Raw genomic sequence first — 24,745 nt, forward strand, 5'->3', positions numbered from 1 at the left:
TCATTGCGTACCCGGATGCATCCCAGCCAAATCGCATAGAAACTCATCGCGTACCCGGGACGCACCCCAGCCAAGTTGCGTGGAAACTCATCGCGTACCCCGGACGCACCCCAGCCAAGTCGTGTGGAAACTCATTGCGTACCCTAGACGCACCCCAGCCAAGTTGCGTGGAAACTAGGTGCATGCCCAGTCTGCAACAGATTTTCACCCAATTTGTCTGGGAGGGCTGTATACTGGACCAGGGATGACGCTGGGGCTTGCGCCGTGTTGGGCATTTCGCTGATTTTTTGGGGGTGTTACTGGCGCAGCTTGATGTTCCTTGCACCACGGCTAGTGATGCCTCGGTTAATCCATGAATACGCGCGCCGCGCAATTGATTATTTGCGCCACGGCTGGTGCACGCGTGGCGCACGCTCCTTCTCAGCTTGCGCCTACCCTGCGCTTAATTCTATGAATCGGGCCCATTCTGTACAGGTGCATTGTATGGTTTATAAAAACCAATAAATAAATTTAAAAAACTCTAATATTAGTGATGAAATCTCAACACGAAAAGTGGCAATGCCAAAAACAAAAAGAACGTGAGCATGCGCATCTGATGACAAGTGCAGGGGGAAGTCATGCCAAGTGCAGTCTGGCAGGTGTTTATGGGTAAGAAAGGCTTGCGAGCCATAGAAATGCCCCTATAGAAAAACCTTACATCATCAATGACTGTATCGAAAAATAGCCAAACAGACTACGCGGCTTCAGGAGAAGCGGAAAAAGAAACCACGAGAGAGCCTATCTAACACGAATAGACACGCACCGCACCGAATCAAACGCTCTCTCTGAGAACCTGCCCTGGACGAATCTACGCAAAGCGGCCTCTTTATGCAAATCGAAAGCTAATGAGCAGCTGAGGAAAGAGGCAGCGCTCGCCTCGCGGCTTCCGGAGTCCCAGCTCAGGAGAGCGCGAGCGGCAGCGCCAGCCAGGGACGCCGGCTCCCCGGACAGAAAGGAAACAGATGCGCAGGGAGGCTCGCCGCGAGCGGCGCATCCTCTCCACCTGCAGAAAAAGCCGGACGCCAGCCTGGGCTTCACGTCACGCTCACCCACTGAGAGATTGATTTGCGGAGCTGCAGCGTCAACAGGATGAAATGTGGACTTTCCTGGCGAAAAGGATGAGCCGCTGGATGGCGTGCGCATTTTCTATTACCCTTCTTGGTGTTACACTTTGGTTAGCATCTTTTAATACTCCACACCTACAGACAGGAGTCTCCCAGGGAGGAATTTCGCGAGAAGGCAGTTTGTTAGCAGAAGCATGCTCCGCATTTGTAGCAGGAAAGACATCTTATGTTTGGGGAAACTCACTTGTGCCATCATTTGGAAACGCAACTTGCGAAGAGTACATTCTACGCAGTCACTATATAACATCCCCTCTCTCTGCCGAGGAGGTCGCCTTCCCCTTGGCTTATATCATGGTGTTACACAAAGATTTCGACACATTCGAGAGACTCTTCCGCGCCGTGTACATGCCCCAGAACGTCTACTGCATTCACGTGGACGAGAAAGCCCCCGCGGATTTTAAGCAGTCATTGGAGGATTTTGTGAACTGTTTCCCCAACGCGTTTCTTGCGTCAAAATCAGAGCCGGTGGTGTACGCGGGGATATCGCGGCTTCAGGCGGATTTGAATTGCATGAAAGACTTGACAGCGTCTCAGATTCGGTGGCGCTACGTTATTAATACATGTGGTCAAGACTTCCCCCTAAATACCAATATTGAAATTGTTAATCGTCTAAAGTCTTTTAAGAATACAAATATCACCCCTGGGGTGTTATCGCCTAAGCATACCAACCCGAGGACGAAATATGTGCATAAGGAGTACATTAGCGGTTCCCCTCCCCATGTCGTGAGGTCGAGGGGTTTGAAAGCGCCTCCTCCACACAATCTGACCATCTATTTTGGGACGGCGTATGTGGCTCTCACCAGAGAATTTGTCAGCTTTATCCTCAAAGACCAGCGGGCTATCGATCTACTGACGTGGTCCCGGGACACCTACAGTCCAGACGAGCATTACTGGGTGACGCTGAACCGCATACCAGGTGCGTCTGATACCGTGTTATATTCAAATGTGCTTTAGGTAACACCTAAGAGCTCTTTAGAAAACGAAACATCTTGATTATAGGTAATAGAAACCTAGAACATTTAGTAACAACTCTGGGAACATGCATACGTCCAGGGGGTGCCGCCTTTGGCTGTCAGGGTGTTTTAGAGTAAAACTCCCACCAGCCCAAGGTGGCATAGTCGATGGTGAAGGATCATTGGAGTATTCCTAAACACCTGGAGAGCCAGAGGTTGCAGACTTCTGCTGTAGGTCAATCTCTCAGTGGCAGCATGTGGACTTTTTTTGTTTTGAGAAAGGCAATACTTTGCCAGGAACCTGGGGGAGCAATCAATTGCCCGGAGGGACCCTGAAACCAACCAAGAGGGTGAGCATTTGATTTTTGTTAGGCAGAGAGGTGTGGGAAGCCTTTCTTGAAACTAACAGCTTTAACGTTTTGCTGCGTTTGTGCAAATACATTTTTCTGCACGAACACAGTAACCCTTTAAAGCCGCTGGTTTCAGGAAAGGATTCTTCCCCTCTCTGACTAACAAAAAGCTATGCGCGGAAGCCCCACCCCTCAGCTCCCATTTGAGGGTTGGGGAGCACTGAATCCGATTAGCTCAATGGCATTGCACGCCTGTTGAAGAAGCACACCGTTTGCAGTCGGTTTTGAAGAGGGTAAACATGAAATCATTCAATTGATGCCAAGGCACCAACAGTGCACAGGAACATTTTCCTATGGATTTTCCTGATGCCTTTGCCCACACTACACACCAGTATTCTGCCAGTGTAAACAAATATTGTAATGCTGTCTGTGTCTGTACACATTCATGCTGGCTGGCTGCACCAATATATGCCAGAATCCCCATAAAAGAACATACTCTTGTTTGCTTTTCCCATAAGGCTAGTAACGATTATGTACAGAAACATGTCCATACTTATTCTGCCACTATATGCCAGTCTCCCCACTTAAGAATATACACCTTGTGTTTATGATGCTAGTAAAACATGTAAGGCCACTGTAAGGAAACATAACCATACTGTCTGCTCCAATATACGCCAGTATACCCACATACAGTGCTTCATTTGTGGGGGTGTTTGCCAGGGCTGACACTTATTTTTGAGCCCTAGCACATATTGTCTCAGACTCACTTTAATTATGAAGTGGTGATAGCCAGTGCATCCTCTACCATAATGCGCAGGTGCGAGCTGTAGGGTAACACCAAATATGTCAACACTGTAGGGAGGTGGTGGCAGCAGCAGTGCCCACCCGCAGTGTCACAGGAGTGCTAGGAGATATTTGGGCCCTGGCACTTGCTTTTTTTTTTACAAACTAAACACTGCCCGCATCTCATATGTTGGATTTGCATACAAAAAGGCCTGCGGTTCGGGGTGGGCACCGCTCTTTGTATATTCGGAAACACTCAATTGCCTTATACAAATATAGGTAGTATTTGAAGGTGGAAACCATCAAGAACACCCCCGCATATGGTGTTCAAAATATACAGCAGAAAAGTCCTGGGTGAAAAGCCACAGTGAAGGCTGCACTCTTACACCTAGTAATCATGCCTATATTCATTTCAAATGTTCATTCACAAAATTAACTTGCTTAAAAAATTGCTCCATACGTCGAAAAATAAATAGGTGCTGGAAATCATTATTTATGAATGTATACAGGTAGACACCAATGGCCAATGCATTGCAGATCCATACATATTCTTCTTGAGGGGGGAATCTGCATTGTAAAACACAAATGAAAGTGCAATTTGGTCTTAGTTGCATACATGAAACACAGAAGAAAGAAAACCAGAAAAAATTCAATAAATAAAAATCTTAAGACACCATACCTAACCTGTAAAAAATAAAAGCAGAACCACCAATACAAATCAAGATAAAACCTGAAAAGAATGTGATGATAACAGAACAAAGTTAGATTCCCATGGGTGATAAAAAAAAGAAAATATTATTAAATTTAAAACATTGCTACCTCCAATACACCTAAAAAACCTCAGAAAATGATATACATCCAGAGCGCATCAGTCGAGCTCAAAACATTCCTGATGTATGGCGGTGGTAATTACAGGTACACATTTTGGTTATAGCAATTTACTTTTAAAATACTTCAAAATGTGTACATTGAGCTGTGATGTGATTGGTTGACAGCACAGCCAATTTGTTGCACTTTTGGTGGAAGTTTTAACATTTTTTTAATAAACAAGGCAGGTGTTAAACAGACTACTTGGAGATGACATTTATTGTCCGAGTGGATATATACGTGTGATAACATGATATTTTTCAGCACCTAGATTCTATACAAACATCATTTGTTTTAAGTATTTTCCCCCCAGGGTATTATTTTTTTGTACATCTTATAAAGCCAATAAAACATGTCATGTCACTCAGGGGGCAAACATTCAAGTTGCAATCTACTAGCCAGCCATCAAAAAGTTACTCACTATCTCAATTCTATACATACACACAGCACCATTGCTTACTCACCAAGAGTCCAATATCTCTAGTCAATGACTAGGGGCAAGTGCAAATTGTGCACCCTGATGGCACTAATGAAACGCTATTACTGGAACGTTAAAGCGTTCCATCCCAAGCCATGTAACTAGGTGGGAAATTGCAGGAGTGCCCCCTAGGTTCATTTGCTCTTGCATCTGCCCACCCTGCTTGCCCAATGGCAACTTACTCCCCCAGTCTCAACTATTGCCTACTCTGTTTCAGTCCGTCTTTCACCAATGTAGTGCATACCCTGTACATGGATGGTCCTCACACCACTACATTTAAGGTTTCCCAGACTAGACAATAGTCTTCCACACGTCATTCATTAGTTTCAAACAACTATGGCATCACTTCAACTAGTGCGATCTGATAAGCCAAATCCTGCAGCACTTCTGGTCTGAGTGTCCAAGTTGGTATTGGGGAGTATGATATGTTGAGTGTTAAATAGGCCATCAGCAGAGCATCATCAGAAAGTGTTCTACCCAGATATTATATCTCATCAAAATATAGTGTGCTTTCATAGCCAGTAGATAAGTAATCAATAGGGGCATACACCCCTGTAGTTGAGAGTAATGGGAGTTCACGCAAGAATGACGGTTATGGATTCTTCATAAGCCAACAAGTCCAACTCCTTAATAGTAGTAGTCAATGATCTAGCTGCTTGTGTATGTCTGGGGATGGATCTATCTAGTTCTGGGTTTAGTGGACAATTAAAGTCCCTTACCCATATCCAGGTGGAGTGCATATATGGAATGCCTAATTGTATTATGTTGGTAAAAAGGGGCTGTTTCAGTGTTGGGTGTGAAAGTACTAATGAAACATGAAACATAGAAAAAAATTGAAAACCCTTCTTTTCGAATAACCTGCTTTTATTGTCCTCTCCTGTCATGGCTCCTTTGGTTTCTTAATTTTTCCTCTTCTCTGCATCCTGATGCCTGCAGGCTCTGTCGCATTACAAGTGTATGAATAAATAAATAAATACGCTCTCAACCATTCCACAAATATCATTCTTGTCCCCTCTTTATCTTGATGTATTTTGTGCGCAATGAAGACAACCTTTCTCGAAATACGCCTCTAGAATGAGAAGAATTCACTGATCTCCATCCAAATCCCCCCAGCATTTAATCAGTCTGCTTTGGTTTCATGAGAGATATGTGTCTTGAAGCAGTGCCATCCCAAATCATTTTGCTTTCAGGGAAAACACTTATCCTGCCTCTCTCAAGATACCCCCCCAGACCTCTTGCATTCCAGTTTATATTCTGAAAAACTGATCTCTTGATCCGATATGCAACTTTCTAAGCTGCTAGAATCCCAGTTATAATCAACAGTAGTATTCCAAAAAGCATTTGCATAGCCGTCACAATAGTAAAGGGCTGTGTATAGCTGTCAGACCTTTCTGTTCCACCTTGTATATAATATTTATGGTCTTTATATCATCGTTCCCCCTAATAAACCCAAACTTTAAAACTCACACGATTATCCGACCTAGTGTAGTATGCTCAAGCTTCACATCTTGTGCAAGCATTAGATCACACAATCGGGCAAGTGTCCCAATATAGTTACTACTCTACCTGTTGGTACTACCATACAGAGCACAATAGAAGTGCCACACATACAGTGCCACACCTAGAACTGTGAATGTTAGCAAGTGCCACACTTAGACAGAATTGTGAATGTTGTCCTGCGTCGCATCTGGATAGGTTTGCGAATGTTAGCAAGTGCCACACTTAGATAGAATTGCGAATGTTAGCAAATGCCACACTTAGATAGAATTGTGAATGTTAGCAAGTGCCACACTTAGAATTGTGAATGTTAGCTAGTGCCACACTTAGACAGAATTGTGAATGTTAGCAAGTGCCACACTTAGAATTGTGAATGTTAGCTAGTGGCACACTTAGATATAATTGTGAACATTAGCCTGTGTCGCATCTACCTCCTATGTTGTTGGCCATGTGTTGGGAAATCAGGGTATATGAACAGTGCAGTGTTTCCTCTTCACGATCAATAACTTTATTTGGTTAAAATCCATAAAACAATACATACAGAAAATACAACTTCAAAAAAATAGATAGGAAAATCCATAATAAAATATTTAAAAATGTCATTACAAAATAGCAATTAGATCTTTTCTACTTTTAACAGCTTGCTCAATACATTAACATAGTCCACCCACACAGAGGGCGCTATATAAATGCTAAATTATTATTTATTATAGAGGAGTATCCACCATTAAAAAATCAGAAGCAGCTGCATGATATTGAACAAACCACTTTCCCCTCAGGAGGGGCACCAGTGTTGTTGCTCTTATGTGGTCATATGCTTTAATCTAATGTAATGTAAAAAGATTTATTGAGCCCAACCAAGGCCAGAAGGCTTTCGGGTGCCAACAGCCAAAAGCAAAGAAGAGCCAAAAGGATCACAAACCCTCCTTAAAACAAGAAAGTCTTGAGAGCCTTCCAATAACGCAGCTGATAATACATCTCTCACAAATGTACAGGCAGTTAATCCCATAATGTAGGGGCCAAGACCAAAAAAGAGCGCCCCCCCAAATCCCCTGCATGAGTTTTGAAAAAACACGGAACTTGCAGCAAATTTGCCGAGGCTGAATGCAGGGAACGAGGAGGTGTATAACGAGTACATTTTGACTGAAGAAAAACAGGCCTGATGAGAAAAAAAAGCCTGATGTCCAATGCAAGTGCCCTAAACTTTGTGCTGCTTCTCACCTGAACCAATGAAGTCTAGCCAATAAGAGCGAGGTGGAGGACCGTTTCATGTTGCCAAATATTGTGGTAAATGAAGCCGTTGGATCAAAAAATCTGGTGTACCCAAATAAATGCCATTGCAGTAGTCCAACACACCCATTATAGATGCTGTGACTACTGTCGCCCGAAACTGCGAGGGAATGGAAGGGAGCACTTTCCTCAAAAGTCTCAGTTAAAAAAAATCCTCATTACATATCGCTGCAATCTGCCCCCCTCTAGAACCAGAGTGGAGAAGCTTAACCCCTAAGCTCTTAAGGGACTGGGGGCTGGACTCGGCCACACTAGGAGGGTTCCATGAAGCGGCAGCCACTGTCCCTAACGCCAACATCATGATCGACTTCCTGGTTTTTTCAATCTTGTCTGCAAAAAACAAACTGATAGTATTACAGGTATCCTGGGAGTAGGAGGGGTTGGGCTGAGGAGGGAGCAGAAGTTCCGTCATAATTATAAACAGCTGAGAGAGAGAGCACACAGAGCCAGGAGTATGCGTTCCGCATAGTGCTGAGACTTGGCAGCCCTCCCAGCCAATTAATACTGAAGTTGAGTCTGTTTGAGCATGGGCAAAAGAATACAAAATGCTGTAGATCTTCAGTAGCAGCACCACAGAGTAAATATGTACTTTCCTCGAGGCTGCCAGACCAAACAGCTTTTAACAGTCGCAGAGGCACACAGTTAAATCTGGCTCTAGTTAACAAAGGGCGCTCATGAGAATAATTAGACCAAATGAGGTACTGCTATATAGTGTTGAAGCTATAAAAGCCTACCTCTGATTGAAGGGTTTCATAAGCTCAATCAATTCTCATGTGTCCTTTGACTAGGGTAGCAGCTGATCTTTTAAATATTGGAAAATACCTCCATGTAAAATATTTGGTGGCATTACGTACAAGTGTGCATTAACCTTGGTAAGACATACTTTAACGTGTTGTAACCAAGGTGTAAACAGTGCCCCACATTTACCAAGCAAAGATCGTATAATAACCTGTGCTAGCTCTGCTTTTTGATAACTCTATATTCTCAACCAGTGTAGAATTGGTTGCAGAGAAAGATAATTCTGTATAAACTTCAGACGTAGTTCTTCATGCACTGTAAAATTCGATGCAGAATCTGGAAGACTTTTCAAAATTGTTTTCCCGTAAACTGTTTGGGTGTTAGTTTCGCGAACCCTTAAAGTGAAACCACATAATGAACTACAGAAACAGTTTTCTTTTTGTGTACTTCCAGGATCATATTCATTGGTTGGGACCGTTTGTCAACCTTCTGCATCCTCCACTTAGTTTAATAATTTCTGTGCATTTCATCAGTTTCTCAGTGTCTCTGTCAGATCTTTACCCATGGTATTGACTTTTGGAATCTTCCCCTCGGATTCTCCAAGTCCAACCAATAGGTTCGTAAGAACTTGTCCGAGTAAAGGTACATCAGTTTTGACCTCTCCAATGGTTGCCTCCAATTAAGTCCTCAAAACCAATATTGCACATAGTATGATCACATCATCTCAATCATGTGGTGAATGAGCCTCCAGGTCCTGACTCATCTCAGGTGCCAGGCTTTTTGGCTAATTTTCACTTTTTGTAGTGCAAAAAGGCTCCATTGCGTGACATCAAGCGTCCAAACGGGGATGGGGGGTGTCAATGTTCGTAAAACCGTGGTAAGTATTATGGGGTTAATACCATGCCAGTAGTAGTACACAACTGGCTTTTTTAGATTACTATACGCCTCAGTGTATAGATCTGGAGGTGGCTTGCTAATGGTTTCTGTGAAATCGGACAGTTCTCAATGTAAACATAGTAATTGTGTTCCTCACTGTAACATCAAAAGAGTGGAACTTTCAGTGCTGACAATGTTTCTGCAACATTTGCCTCTCCATTTTGGCAGATCTTGGGGGCGTTTGGCCAAATATGTTAGCTTTCAGCATTTAATTTTGTAATAACACAGGCCTTCACATTAACAGTGTCTCGGCGCGCCTCCCTACAATCCACCACTCTTGCTCATAGTCCGGGAGAGCTCCAATCACCCTAGTACTAGTCCCCCACACTAGAGACCCCACTGCATCTCCTCCCTGCGGCCCTCACCCCTGAGATATAGAACCGGAGTAAGGAAAGGGTCGCCCGCCATATGATCCAGCGTACATATCACCTGCAGAAGGCACCAGAGAATTCTCTGTCCACTCCTCTTCTCGCACACTTCCACAAGTAGGGCAATTCTGAGCTGGGCTTCCACAGCAGTAGTTCCTGTTCAGACACTGCACAGCTTCCATGATTCAGAGGACCACACACACACTTAACAGCAATCCTGATTCTCCATGCCCCAGCAGTGTGTACATACCTTGCGGCTTCATTGTTAGACTGGGCCACTGGAAACGCAGAGTCCATTTCAGAGCATTTTGTGACTGAGCATTCTGTCATGCGTTTTTCTTCCAAAATGCCATATGGACCATCTGGATAGTGGGTGGATTCCGGGGGCTCAAACAGAGCTCACAGGGATCACCTCTTCATAGCTGGGTGGTTGGGCATGCCCCCACCATTGAGAAATAGTTAACTGTAACCGTTCATGTATATGAGTGAACCCTCCTTTCTGGTTAAATGCATGAAACAGCGTAGTCTATTTACAGCAAGGCTTGGATATATCAACTGGCAGCTGCGCTGCTAGGTTCCGCTGCGCTGCTAGGTTTGTAATAAAAAAGGGGCTGGAGCCCATGACAAGTTTAGACATCACATAACTATATCATTTGAACACATGTGCTGCGCTTTCGAGCGTTAATTAAGCAATACGCCCTAAGCAGGGGGGGCATTAGTACTTCAGGTAATGCCCCGTGGCCCATAGTTACAGCTCTGAGCAAAGCAAGGGCCTTAACGAAGGCTCTGTGGCATTACCTGAAGTTGTAAGCCCCCCCCACGAGGGGCTTATTGCTATTAGTACCCCAGCCCATAAAACCGGGGTACTAAAAGCATTTATTTCTGTTCTGAAACACTGCAGCGTTTTGGAAAAAGAAAAAAAAAGTTACAAAAAAATGGAACGGGGAAGATAAAACAAAGTCTGTTTTCCCTTTCCATGGCAGCCACTGAAAACAATAAAAACAAGTAAACAAACAAAATGCTCCATGGAAAGGGAGAAGGGACAACACGCAGTCCCTTCTCCCTTTACACGGCGGCCATTCCAAAAAAAAGGGAAAAAGTAAGCAAACAAATGGCCGCCACGGACAAAAGAGGAGAAGGGACTACATGAAGTCCCTTCTTCCTTTTCATGACGTCCTGTCACAGATCGGGAGCGGTCGAGCTCTGCTGAAGAGTAACCACTGCTACACCCTGAGTGGGTAACCCCTTGTGTGGGTTGTCACAGAATTCTCATGAAACTGTTCTTCTGCACAAAAGGGTTTTATTTTGAAGTGCAGTGGTGTAGTAATACACTGGTATTTTTCAAAAACATAGGACATTCACATTTGAGGACATACAAAGTGTAGTACCTAAGTACGAATGATCAAGTAGTCAATATTTGAGACATCTACTTGTACAGTTTGTTCATTCTCTATAGGTTCCTTGGGAAGGAAGCTTAGAGAATTCAGTGGAATCATAGACAGGTAGGGGGCCCATAGAGTGTGGGCACAATCAAGAGTTGAAGAACAACATATAATACATGTCAACACGACAGTGTTTCGGCCATTTTGCGTGGAGCTAGGTGAGCTCTAATGGTGTAGGCCTTCATCAGGACAGGAGTGTCTTTACGAGTGGAGGGTCCTAAGTGGTCGAATCCGAGGAGCTTAGTGGCTCAGATTAAGAGGTCGAAGGATCCATTTCTTTAGGATGCAGTCGTCATCTTGTCAACAGTCGCGGTCACGCCTATTGCCAATGCATTCAGCTGCCAAGATCATTGAAGCAGCAGTGTGTCGTCTCGGATGTCGAGGATGCAGCTCACCTAGCTCCACGCAAAATGGCCGAAACACTGTTGTGTTGACACTTATTATATGTTGTTGTTCAACTCTTGATTGTACCCACACTCTATGGGCCCCCTACCTGTCTATGATTCCACTGAATTCTCTAAGCTTCCTTCCCAAGGAACCTATAGAGAATGAACAAACTGTACAAGTAGATGTCTCAAATATTGACTACTTGATCATTCGTACTTAGGTACTACACTTTGTATGTCCTCAAATGTGAATGTCCTATGTTTTTGAAAAATACCAGTGTATTACTACACCACTGCACTTCAAAATAAAACCCTTTTGTGCAGTAGAACAGTTTCATGAGAATTCTGTGACCACCCACACAAGGGGTTACCCACTCAGGGTGTAGCAGTGGTTACTCTTCAGCAGAGATCGACCTGACCTTGCTCATTCGTTTGTTGATATTATTGTACCGACCTGGGCAGAGCAAGGCAGTAACCAGGTACCCTTCCGAATACAGATCGGGAGCAGACGCGCTGGGGACAGAAGTGTTCCCAGCGTGTCCACTCCCAAAATAGACAGAAAGAAGGTAAATGGGGGTCGGGGAGGGAATTTGTCGATGGGGAAGGACCGGGGGAGAGGAGGACCACTTACCTGGTTCCCCGGCGGGGGAAGATGGCGGCCTCCAGCTGTGAGGAGGCTCGGAGCAGAGGGATTACTGTCTGATAATTTCCCCGTTCTGAGCCTCCTCATTGGGTTAGAGGCTGCTACCCCCCACGCCCCTCCGAGTACTAATATTGCATACTATACTGCGCGTACTCATTTGGAAGTACTGCAATAACATGTAGCGATACTGCCACTCCAAAATGTGAACATTCATCCAATAGTGCTATGTAATACTTTATGAGGTTATATAAGACAAAGAAAAGCCTTTGGACAGGACAGCCAAAGACTTGTGTCTGGATTGAGAAATTATATTTAAGCAGCACCTGGTGAGCTACCTCTTTGACACGTTAGCCATACAGTCGCTTCCTGCTGATTGTTGGGCTGAGAAACTCACAGGGGGTTGCTAGAGGGCTTAAAAAGTGGTGGGACATAATTAATTTAATTGTACAATGTGAGCCTCAACCTGCAATTCTCCTGACTCTTGACTGTATGCCCATCAATGATCAGTTTTGGAACCATCGCAGTTAGCTCAAGAAAGATAGCCAAGCATGTACGGTATATAGTGCAGCAAAATGTGTACCGTATCACAAGTGTGAACCTTAGAATGCCTATGTGTGAACACACTTATGTCATACAAAACCAAAAGTGCACTTGTAGGCAAATATATACAATACAGTGCACAGAAGTCGTATGGACACATATGTACGGTATAGTACACTTTATTGTGCGTTATTGAGATATGAATATGGATGTTTTTACACGTCCGATGATGAGGCACAAAATGTGAAGTATTATATATGTATGAGATGTAGATGTGTAATAAACCCAATGCTGCTTTTCCTGTCCTGTGAAATTGGGATAGTGCTTAGAATGTATTCAGTCTGATGCTGTGTGCTATATAAACAGCTTATTAAGTCATAGATAGTGTTCAGCGCAAAGTGTATATTTACAGTTATGTGCAGTCCCTCTGAGCGCTGGAACCTGAGTGGGGATAGCATAGGTGTGAGTAGAGTGTGTGCACTGTGGATGTAAGCTGAGCGTGGATAGAATAAGTGTGAGCAGAGTGTGCGCAACATGGAGGGAAGCTGAGCATGAGAAACAGGTGTGAGCAGAGCGTGTGCATCGTGGATTGGAGCTGAGCATGAGAAGCATAGGTGTGAGCAGAGTGTGTGCATCATGTGCCGCTAGAGCTCTGGTTTTCTCTAGGCTGGACTACTGCAACAGCCTCTTTCTAAATCTGCCTGCTTCTGCTCTCCAACCTCTGCAACTCATCCAAAACAGGACTGCAAGACTTGTCTTTGGGCTCAAGCCCAGGGATCGTATCTCTCCAGCACTGAAATCTCTACATTGGCTCCCAGTGGTTTCAACGATTAAGTTCAAGACCCTCTGCATTGACCACAAGCCCTTCTGGGGCCTGGGTCCTCAATACCTCCAATTCTCTCTTCATAAATACCTTCTGACTCAAGCTCTTCGCTCCTCCACCTTCAACTCCCTCAGGGTCAGTCTCTTCTCCAAACAACAAGTTGGTGGTAGATCTCTTTATTTGGCCGGGGCCTCCCTCTGGAACAGCCTCCCTGCCTCTTTGAAACTTGAGGAGAACCATCTCTGATTCCGGAAGCACCTCAAGACCTTCCTCTTTGTTTCTGCCTTCTCTCTGCCTCTCCCCTGCTGATTTCCTTTCTTATACTGCACTGATCACCTGACTAACCGCTGATTTCGGGCCCAGGTACCTGCCCCCCCCAGTTACATACCCACACTTCCTCCCGGCAACCCTTGCACTTGGGTCTGTATCTGTAACCCTACAGTGCCCCTACCTGCACTTTTGGACACCTGCTGTCTGCACTTACCCTTGCACCTGCTGGCCGTACTTCTTGTTATTGTTTTGATCCCATGTACAGCACTGCCCCCTCCCCTTTCCCCTGGCACTTTCCCCTCTCCCCGCCACTGCACTTGCGCAATCTCAATGTCACTTGGCCTAGTAAGGTTGTTGTCTCTGTCCTCCCTCTGTTCCCCCTTCCTTGCCTCGTCGTGCCTTGAAACACTTGTGTGTAGGTGCATTACAAATGCCATATCATATCATATCATGGAGGGAAGCTGAGTGTGGATAGCATAGGTTCGAGCAGAGTGTGTGCATTGTGGATGGAAACTGAGTGCGGCTAGCATAGGTGTGAGCAGAGTGTGTGCATCATGGAGGGAAACCGAGTGTGGGAAGCGTAGGTGTGAGCAGAGTGTGTGCATCATGGAGGGAAGCTAATTGTGGGAAGGGTAGGTGTGCGCAGAGTGTGTGCATCATGGATGGAAGCTCAGCATGGATAGCATTGGTGTGAGCAAAGTGTGAGCATCATGGATTGGTGCTGAGCGTACAAAGCATAGGTGTGAGCAGAGCCTGTGCATGGTGGATGGAAGCTGAGTGTGGCTGGCATAGGTGTGAGCAGAGTGTGCACATCATGGACGGAAGCTGAGTGTGTGAAGCGTACATGTGAGCAGAGTGTGTGCCTCATGGAGGGAAGCTGAGCGTAGATAGCATAGGTGTGAGCAGAGTTTGTGCATCATGTGTCGCTAGAGCTCTGGTTCTCTCTAGGCTGGACTACTGCAACAACCTCTTTCTAAATCTGCATGCTTCTGCTCTCCAACCTCTGCAACTCATCCAAAACAGGACTGCAAGACTTGTCCTTGGCCTCAAGCCCAGGGATCGTATCTCTCCAGCACTGAAATCTCTACATTGGCTCCCAGTGGCTTCAACGATTAAGTTCAAGACACTCTGCATTGACCACAAGGCCTTCTGGGGCCTGGGTCCTCAATACCTCCAATTCTCTCTTCGTAAATACCTTCCGACTCGAGCTCTTCGCTCCTCCACCTTCAACTCAGGGAAGCGTAGATAGCATAGATGTGAGCAGAGTTTGTGCATCATGGAGGGAAGCTGAGTATGGAAGTGTAGGTGTGAGCAGAGTGTGTGCGTCATGGATGGAAGCTCAGCATGGATAGCATAGGTGTGAGCAGAGTGTGTGAATCATGGATTGGAGCTGAGCATAGGAAGCATAGGTGTGAGCAGAGCATGTGCATTGTGGATGGAAGCTGAGTGTGTCTAGCAAAGGTGTGAGCAGAGTGTGTGCATCATGGAGGGAAGCTGAGTGTAGATAGCATAGGTGTGAGCAAAATGTGTGCATCTCAATGTCACTTGGCCTAGTAGGATCGTTGTCTCTGTCCTCCTTCTGTTCCCCCTTCCTTGCCTCGTCGCGCCTTGACATAGTTGTGTATAGGCATGTTACAAATGCCATGTCATATCATATCATATCATGGAGGGAAGCTGAGCGTAGATAGCATATGTGTGATCAAAGTGTGTGCATTATGGAGGGAAGCTGAGCGTGGATAGTATAGGTGTGAGAAGAGTTTGTGCATCATGGATGGGAGCTGAGCGTGGGAAGCGTAGGTGTGAACAGTGTGTGTGTGTATTGTGGATGGAAGCTGAGCGTGGGTAGCATAGGTGTGAGCAGAGTGTGCATTATGGAGTGAAGCTCAGCGTGGCTAGCATAGGTGTGAGCAGTGTGTGCATCATGGAGGGAAGCTGAGCATGGTGTGAGCAGGGTGTTCAATAATTCTTGTATTTACTGTGCACGATGTTTTACTAACATAAATCGTTTTTGCATGGGCACTCTATGGCATTCATAACATTCTGAATTTTGCAGGTGGTGTGTGATTTTAATTTGCCTTCTTTTTCTTGAAGTGTAAAAGTGTCTTGTTTCTCTGTAAGTCGACAGACACAACAGTTGCCACATGGATTATGGCTTTTAACAGGTTCACGGGCCCAGGATGTAAGTAGTCGGTTGGTTGGTTTGTTCGAATTTTTTCTCTGAAATGGACACCCTTTGTTAAGACAAATAACAGACATTTAAGTCCAGGTTCATTCAGTTGTAAAATATGCCAGTTTCTAACTATCAATTTTTTTTAATATCATTACTTTACGGACTAAATGTGGTAAAACAAACTAAGTTCTTTATGGCTTCTTTTGTCTTGAGTGAGTTTAATAGAAATACTTCTCTCCAGACTTCTAGCTCTTCTTTTAATGTCTCAAAAGAGTTTTAGGGAATCCCCGGTCAGATAGCTTCCGGGTGATAATAGACGGTTGTTTTCCAAAATCAGATAATAGTGCACAATTACATCTTGCCCTCAAGAATTGCCCAAACAGACTTTTATCTTTCAAAGGTCGAGGGTGGTAACTACTGTATTGTGAAAGAGCCTTACAGTCAGTGGGTTTCCTAACCAGGGAAACCACTTACCGACCCTCTTTCTCTTTAAAAATTAAATCAAGAAACGCAATTTTTGTATTCTCTGTCGTGATGATCAATTTAAAATTATGATCCAGGCGGGTTATCCATTGTTTGCAATCTCTGATGTTGCCATCATCCAGCCAACCAGTTACATCTGGTTCTTACTGGATGCATTTAGTTTCATGTGGGTTTTTGGTCATCTTCAGCACTAGCCATGGAGACGCAAATCCTGAAGGGACTGGCTATTGGTGTTTCGTGGTGTCTGTTGGCATTAATTGATGATAATTTGTATGCAACTAGGACCCCGTCCCTTGATTCAGAGCAACTCTTTTTTGATGATCTACCCGAAGAGGAATAGTTAACACTGCACCCTGCCAAATACTGATTTAGAGTTTAAATAAATGGTGATAGCATTGATTTTCTTCACAAGCTTGCTTTTTACAATATGAACTGAAGCTCTTGTTTGCTGATTGCATCCTAGGGACTGGTTCGTTGATTTAATAGAATAGGTTGCAATGACAAGTATGAGAGGAATAGAAAAAATATGAAAACATGAATGCACAAAAGTGCATAAATAAATAAATAAATACAAATGAGCGTTTTTTAAAAATATGTGTTCACCCATTCCGCATTCGTTAACATGATAAATGTGGACTCCTGCACAGAAGGCTACACATGCATTGCTTTGTGCCTGCCAGGTCTCAGGTTTAAGTACCACTAGGGCTGACCCATGCTTTTTGCCTGCAGAGGATGATAACATGGTGGTGTGTTGATTTGGATAACATAATCTGAGGTGTGCACTGTCACGTTGATATCTCCATGACTACAGAGGGGCAGGAGGAACCAGGGAGGAAAGGGAAGTGACGAAGGGGGATCGGGGAGTTCGTTTGTGAAGTGGAAATAAAGAAGACGTGTTATGCATGAGCTCCGTGTCGGCTCTTTTATTGCTGCGCTATTGCTTTGTACGCCGCACGCCCAGATAGGACAATGGCGACGAGGATGGGATCATGGGCAAGGCGACGCGCATAGGAACACCAGCAGTCCGCTCACGGCAACCACAAGCCAAAGCGCTCGTGAGCACGAGACCGCCCAGCCGACTCGTGATCACACGCCGCCCGGGCCGTGGCGGTGATCGCTCACGAGGGAGCGGAGCGATGGGAGAAGCTGGCACAAGCACACATGCCCACGCGGAGGAGCCAGCACCCGCACAGCGGCCGGCCGGTAAGCACAAGATCCACGTGCTTTCTAACTGCAAAGGGAGCGCTGGCAGCGCAGGCCCACAGCCCGGAAAAGGCGTGCAGCACATACGCTTTACAGGGCAAAGGAAACCCTGTAGCAGGACAGCACAAGCTACCAAGGCCACATAGAGGGCCCCAGCACAAGGTGACACAAGAACCCCTGGAGGGGCAGGGACAATTTGATGGTGCTCGTGCCACGTCTGGTGGCCATCCCACGCTAACAAGTGGAAAATCACTCCTAGGAAGAGGAGGGTAGACAGCCCTGAAGAACCTTTTAGTGGCACTTGCCACACTCAATGAATGGTGCTTGTGGCACCACGAACACATAGCAAGCAACCACCACATCAAGCACCATGTCAGGCCAAGACGATGGACAAGGAGCGCAAGCAAATGCACCCCCAGCTCCAGGTGCGCCAACACCAGATCACGTACCATACCAACTACCGGACATGCTGGCAGCCCAAAGGCCGGTAGCATTCGACGTGACGGACACGAGCAATATGGGCCCCAGGTGGACCAAATGGATCAGGGATTTTGACCTGTGCATGGGAGCCACAGGGCCAGTTGCCGACGCAAGACAGGTATGCCTCCTCAAACTAGCCGTAGGATCTGCCACATGGGACATGATCGTCGAGATGCCCCAAGATAACATTGACTAAATCCAGGACCTCAAAGATGCGCTTGCCGCATACTTTGCGCCACATACCAATGTAGACTATGAAACACACTTGTTTCACAGCACCAAGCAGGCCAAAAGAGAAACCATGGACGCATATGTGATGCTACTACGCACCAAGTTAAAGCACTGCAACTACGCAAACTACTCAAACACAGAGGCTCTTAGGTCACAGATCATCTCAGGGTGTGAATCCCAAATCTTCCGTAGGAAGCTACTGCAAAAATCGCGCACGCTGGAGGAAATCCTAGCGCTAGCAAAGGCCGAGAGGGCCATTGACTCCCAAGTGGAGAGTTTCGGCAACACCAATAGAGGAGAAAACCTGAACAGGCTGCAACTGGAGAAGAAAATGGAAGAACTCTTCTGTTATAAGTGTGGGTTTGAATACCCGCACAAAGGAACATGCCCCGCAGTAGGACAATGATGCACATCCTGTGGCGAAGAAGGACACTTCAAGGCAGTGTGTAGGCTGTTCCATGATCGAGGGAGAGACCGACCCAAAGATAACACTGCTTGCCCGAGAAGCCGATACGGGGGGTCGTCCAACAGCAATGCAGCCCCCAGCACCCCAACCACCCAGAAACAACCCACGGGTGACCAGCGAGACAGAGACTCGGGAGAAGATCGGCAGAGGAGGAGAGAAAGAAGAAGGTTTGTAATGCGCACAAGACCAGAGCGCAGGTCCCGACGCCATGTGCGAAACCTGGTGGAACAGTCCCCCACAGACTCTTACCCCAGCTCATCAGGGAGCGACCAAAAGAAAAAGGCATAGGTATATGCTCTGGGCAACCCCAAAGTGACAGCGCGCAGCCCAACACTCATTATCAAACTGCAAGAGAGACCGACTGAGTTTCTCATAGACACAGGAGCCACGGTCAATGTGGTAAGCGAAAAGGTCTACTCCGATCTCCCTCACAAACCCAAGCTGCACCCGGCGACCGTGGACATATACGCATACGGAGCCAAAACACCCCTCAAATGCCTGGGACAATTCAGCGGCCTGTGCCGCTACAAAGGACATGAGATGAGGGTACCAATACACGTTCTGGCCACAGAAACAGACAGCGGTTGCGTCCAAAGCTTTAATGCGGCTGCCGACATGAGCCTAATACACATCCTCTACAACATAATGGTCCACCAATACATAGACCCAGTCGAAATGATAAATAATCTATATCCCAAGATTTTCAAAGGAATTGGAAGACTTTGAAATAGGCAAATAAAACTCCACATGGACGACTCAATTCGTCCAGTAGCCCAGCCCTACCGCGGGATCCTGGTAAACATTCAAAAGAAAGTTGAAGATGAAGTCCAGAAGCTACTGGAACAAGATATCATTGAGAAGGCCGCCGGTCCCACCACGTGGGTATCACCAATCGTCCCAGTTCCCAAGAAAGGTTCTGAGCCATAAGGCTGTGCATAGACATGCAACGCCCGAATCAAGCCATCAAAAGCAATAGGCACCCTGCGCCACGCATCGCAGATATAATACACCTATTGAACAGGGCAAAGGTCTTTTCCAAGCTCGACTTGCAGAAAGGTTACCACCAGCACGTTCTACACCCCGAGAGCAGGAACATCACAACTTTCGTTACGTACGTCGGCCTCTTCAGGTATAAAAGACTGAGCTTCGGGGTGTCCTCTGCGGCTGAAAAGTTCCAGGCCGAAGTGCATAACAGCATAAAGCACATCCCGAATTGCCTCAATTACTCGGACAACATACTAGTATTCGGAACCGACGTAAACAAGCACAACGAGACTCTGATGAAATTATGCAAGGCCCTGCCTGACGCCAATCTCACCCTAAATAGAGACAAGTGTGATTTACGGAAAAACACTCTGAAATTCTTCGGACATGTCTTTTCAGAGTCAGGCATGACTCCTGACCCGGACAAGGTGGCAGCGCTGAAGGACACTGCCGCCCCATCCAACGTGTCAGAGCTCCGGTCCTTTTTGGGCCTGCCCAGCTACTGCAACCGGTACATTCGGGACTTTGCGTCAGTTAGCGAATGTGAGAGACGGGCCTCCACGACCGGTGGGGGGTGTCTGTACTCCCACTCCCTATATGGTGGAGGAGAGGCACAGGAGACCCCAGCCAAGATTCTCTATTCGGTAGCAATGGTCGAGCAATCAAGGCCTAGCTTCTCAGGAGGTGATGCAGGCTGGTTCTTAAGTACAGTGTATCCCCAAGCCCCCACAAAGGAATATCCACACTCTGTATTGGTTAGAACACAGTCTTTATATAATCAATAGTTAAGGTTATGTACATTTATCATAGTAACTCACTTTGTACTCTGGCAAAATCTACAATGGCAAATATTTACAATCCTAAAGTGGTACCACCCTAGATCTCATTGAAGTGCATGAACAATACTGTACAATGTCACACAGACCAATAGAGGGAAACCAGCAATAGAGAGAGGAGAGAAAATAAGATGGTTGAGCAATAGGCAGAATACTGACCCCTACCACTAGGCACAGTTCTGTGTGGAGATCCCCCCACCTGGGCAACCTGTAAAGAAAGATATAACACAAGCCCAGTCCATATATTGCTCTGCAAGTCTTATTCTCTCCTATAATGTTTTTACCCCCCCAATGTACCTGGTGGAGTCGAGTTCCTCGAAAAGGCGTCGACAAACGTCGAGGGACTCGGTGTTCGGCGACAGGGAATCGACGGCCCTTCTTGAATGCCTTCCCTTTCAAGCGGGAGGCACGGGGCGTCGAACGTCCGTCGACAAACGAGGTAGAGCGATGTCGAAGAGGCGGCAGCTTCGTCCGAGCGGTGCTCGTCGGCGTCGGGGCGTCGGCGTCCTGCAAGGCGGAGGTGTGCGGGGCACCTCGATGACAATAGTTCTGGACCGCAAATATTGTAGAGATGGGAGCCCAGCAAGGGCGTCGAGTCGTCCGAGTCTTTGAGGTCGTCGGGTGGCGGGAAACCCACCGGCAGGTTTCTCCTCGGCGCGTTGGTCGTCCTCGACTTCTCCGGCAGGTTAAGCGGTCGACGAAGCGGTCGAGAGAGTCCTTCGATTGAATGTTCTTAGGCAAAGGAGCGGACGGCTCCGGTCGTCGGCGGCACGGCGTCAAGTGGTTCCCACGGCTGGGCAACACAACTTCGACGGGCCTCCAGCGGTTACACAAACCTGCGAACCCTGGTCGACGGCAATGGACTTCGACAGCGTTGATGTCCGGGTGCTTCACTTCGATCTCCTCGGCGGTCTCGTCTCGGGTCGGCAGCCTTTCGAGGGTCTGACTTCCAGGGCGCTTCGGCGAAGATTCAGCGGTGCTCGATGGTCCCTCGGAGCACGGGAAGAGGGCGCCTTACCAGGTCCTCTCTCGGATCAGTCCTCGACGAATTCGGCAACCTTCAGATCTGTCGAAGCAAATGCAGCAGCAAGTCTTCTTCTTCCAGCTGGACGTCGAGGATCAGCAGTTCCAGTTACTCTTGAGTGGAGACTCAGCTTCTGAACGCTTCTGAACAATTTCCAGTGGTGAGAGGTCCCCAGATATACTATTCTGTCTCTCATCCACACTGCTGGCACACACACAGCAGCCAATCACACAGAAGGGCATTCATGCAGTCAGTCAGCCAATCAGGCACACAGTGCATTCAGGCCACACTCCTCCCTTTCAGACACTCACAACAAGGAATGTGGATTGGGACAAGTACCCAGCCATTCAACACTACACACTGCATTCAGGCCAGTTTCGGGCAGGGCTGTCTCAGTCTTTGTCTCACATGCCAGAAACCAGACAACCACAACAAGGAGTGTATATTGGTCACACACTCCATTCACCCAGGTCCCACCCACAGGAGGTACCCATAACATACAGTCACTGGGAAGGCTCCAGTCAGTCTAGCTGGGCCTTCACAACAACACCATATATGGAACTTCCACCCAACAGCCAGTCAGGGGGAAGGGACAGAGTCAGGGCTTCCCAGGACTTTGGGAAAAACAAGACAACAGGGAATAGAAAGCAAGAGGCCACAGGGGCCATCTTGTTTTCTATCAGGAATCAACTGATCCCCATGGCAGGGCCTGGGTATCCCAAAATGGAGGACACCCAGAGCACCTGTCACATTCAGCATGGAGCTGCCACCAGCCCATACCCTGCTCTGTGGGCCACCCACAGGTGCCTAAAAACATACACTAGGGGCACAGGGTTGTACCCCTACCCATGGGTGCCATAAGGGTATCCCATGGGTCTGTTCACCAAACCAAAAGAGAGCTGCACTGCCAGGAGTCCCACATGGACTCCTGGGCAGAAAACACGACAGAACACACGATAAAAACAGTAATAGGACAAGGATTCAGAGGCCCTGTCCCTCAGATGCATTTCCAGCATCACAGTCGACCCCCCCAAGACTGAGGTGGAGGGTGTCTAATCTCCCACGGGATAGACACCCTCATCCAGACGGTCAACATACCTTCTGGAAAGGCCATCTGCATTATCGTGACTCTTCCCTGGTCTGTGCTCTATGGTGAAGTCTAGCCCTTGCAGGCTAATGGACCACCTGAGCAATTTCGGATTCTCACCCTTCATCTGCATAAGCCACTTCAGGGGCTTATGATCTGTTTGGACCTTGAAGGTGGACCCCGTAAGATAGGGCCTAAAACGCCTAAGGCTCCAAACTATACTAAAACATTCCTTTTCAACAGTAGCCCACCTAAGTTCTCTACCCTTGAGTTGTCTACTGATGAATATGATAGGATGTTCTCTCCCTTTGTCATCTAACTGGGACAAGACAGCTCCAATTCCGGTGTCGCAGGCATCCGTCTGGACGATAAAGGGTCGGCTGTAGTCAGGCGCACTCAACACAGGTGCCCTACACAGACTTTCTTTCAAGCCATCAAAGGCCCTCTGACAGTCTTCAGTCCAATTAACCTTCCTAGGCTGTTTGGGTGAAGTTAGAGCTGTCAGGGGTGCAGCTATGGTTCCATAGTCTGCCATGAAATTGCGATAGTACCCAGTGAGGCCCAAAAAGGCTCTCACCTGGGTTTGAGTAGTGGGAGTCTCCCAGTTCTGTACGTCCTGTACTTTACTGGAGAGAGGTTGGATTTGACCCCCTCCTACCTCATGACCAAGATAGGTAACTTTCCCCTGAGCTATCTGGCACTTGGTGGCCTTGATAGTGAGGTTAGCCCTTTTCAAGGCCTGCAACACCTTATCCAGATGTGTCAAATGCTCTTCCCAGGTGGAACTGTAGACGGCAATGTCGTCTAAGTAGGCCACACAAAAGGCTTCCAGCCCACTGAGCGCATGGTTGACCAATCTCTGGAAGGTGGCAGGGGCATTCTTCAACCCAAAAGGCATGACCCTAAACTGGTAGAGTCCCTCAGGGGTGGAGAATGCCGTCTTTTCCTTGGCATGGTCCGTCAGAGCTATTTGCCAATAGCCTAAAGTAAGGTCAAAGGTGCTCACAAACTTGGCAGCACCGATGGTGTCCACGAGCTCATCAGCCCGGGGCAATGGGTGCGCGTCGGTTTTGGTGACGGCATTGACTCCTCGGTAGTCCACACAGAACCTCCAATCCTTGGTACCCGCCTGGGAACTTGCCTTGGGGACAAGGACCACTGGACTGGACCAGGGACTGGTTGAGGGTTCAATAACACCCAGATCCAACATCTTGGCGACCTCAGCCTGGATGTGGTTCTTGACGGTATCTGACATACGGTAGCACCTGCTTTTGACAGGCACACTGTCACCAGTGTCAATTTCGTGCTTACACCACGGTGTAAGGCCTGGTGTCAGTGAAAACAGAGAGGCGTACTGTTGGAGCAAAGCCCTACAGGCCCTCTGTTGCTCTGTTGTCAAATCTGGAGAGAGATGTACTCCCTCCACTGAGCCATCCTGAGGGTTGCTATGCAGCAAATCAGGAAGGGGCTCACTCTCATCCTCTTCTTGCCCTGAAGCTAGCAAGAGACATGAGACCTCTGCTCGCCTGTGGAAAGGCTTGAGCCTGTTGACATGGAATACCTGAGGGGCTGCCCCAGAGGCACCCATGTCAACCAGATAATTGACTTCGCCCACCTTGGAGATGATCCTGAAGGGTCCAGTCCACTTGTCTGCCAAAGCTCTAGGCTTTGTAGGCTCCATCACAAGGATTTCCTGTCCCGGAGTCCAATCCACTTGCGAAGCTTTAAGGTCATGCCAGTACTTATTCAACTCCTGGCTGGCCTTGAGATTTGCTGTTGCCTGACCCATCATTTGTGTCATCCTCCGCCTGAGGCCTAACACATAGTCCCCCACTTGCTTGGCGGGACCTGGAGGAGTGGCTTCCCAGCCTTCTCGGATCAAGGCGAGGGGCCCCCTCACGGGATGTCCAAAGAGTAACTCAAAGGGGCTGAAACCAACACCCTCTTGAGGTACCTCTCTGTAAGCAAACAGCAGGCATGGCAGGAGGAGATCCCATTTCCTCCTTAGGGGTTCTTCCAAAGCACCTAGCATGCCCTTGAGAGTTTTGTTAAATCTCTCAACCAGACCATTGGTCTGGGGGTGGTAAGAGGTGGAGAACTTGTAGGTTACCCCGCACTCTTTCCACATGGTTTTCATGTAACTAGACATGAAGTTGGATCCTCTGTCAGAGACAACCTCCTTGGGGAATCCAACACGGGTGAAAATGCCCAGGAGAGCCCTGGCAACCACCTTGGCCGTAACCGTCCGAAGGGG

At 47.2% G+C, this 24,745-nt stretch overlaps 1 protein-coding gene across 1 annotated transcript in view; it reads left to right on the forward strand.

Annotated features, from left to right (window-relative positions):
• The first annotated feature begins 791 nt into the window (after nt 1-791).
• GCNT2 (glucosaminyl (N-acetyl) transferase 2 (I blood group)) overlaps nt 792-24,745 on the forward strand; it is a 409,881-nt gene continuing 385,927 nt past the window's right edge. The window contains exon 1 of the mRNA XM_069613442.1: nt 792-2,079. Within this exon, the coding sequence (XP_069469543.1) occupies nt 1,134-2,079 (946 nt within the window). The 5' untranslated portion in view covers nt 792-1,133. The remainder of the gene's footprint in view (nt 2,080-24,745) is intronic.

Source organism: Ambystoma mexicanum, chromosome 5p, assembly GCF_040938575.1.
Source record: "Ambystoma mexicanum isolate Mex_15411 chromosome 5p, UKY_AmexF1_1, whole genome shotgun sequence".
Taxonomy (NCBI): Eukaryota; Metazoa; Chordata; class Amphibia; order Caudata; family Ambystomatidae; genus Ambystoma; species Ambystoma mexicanum.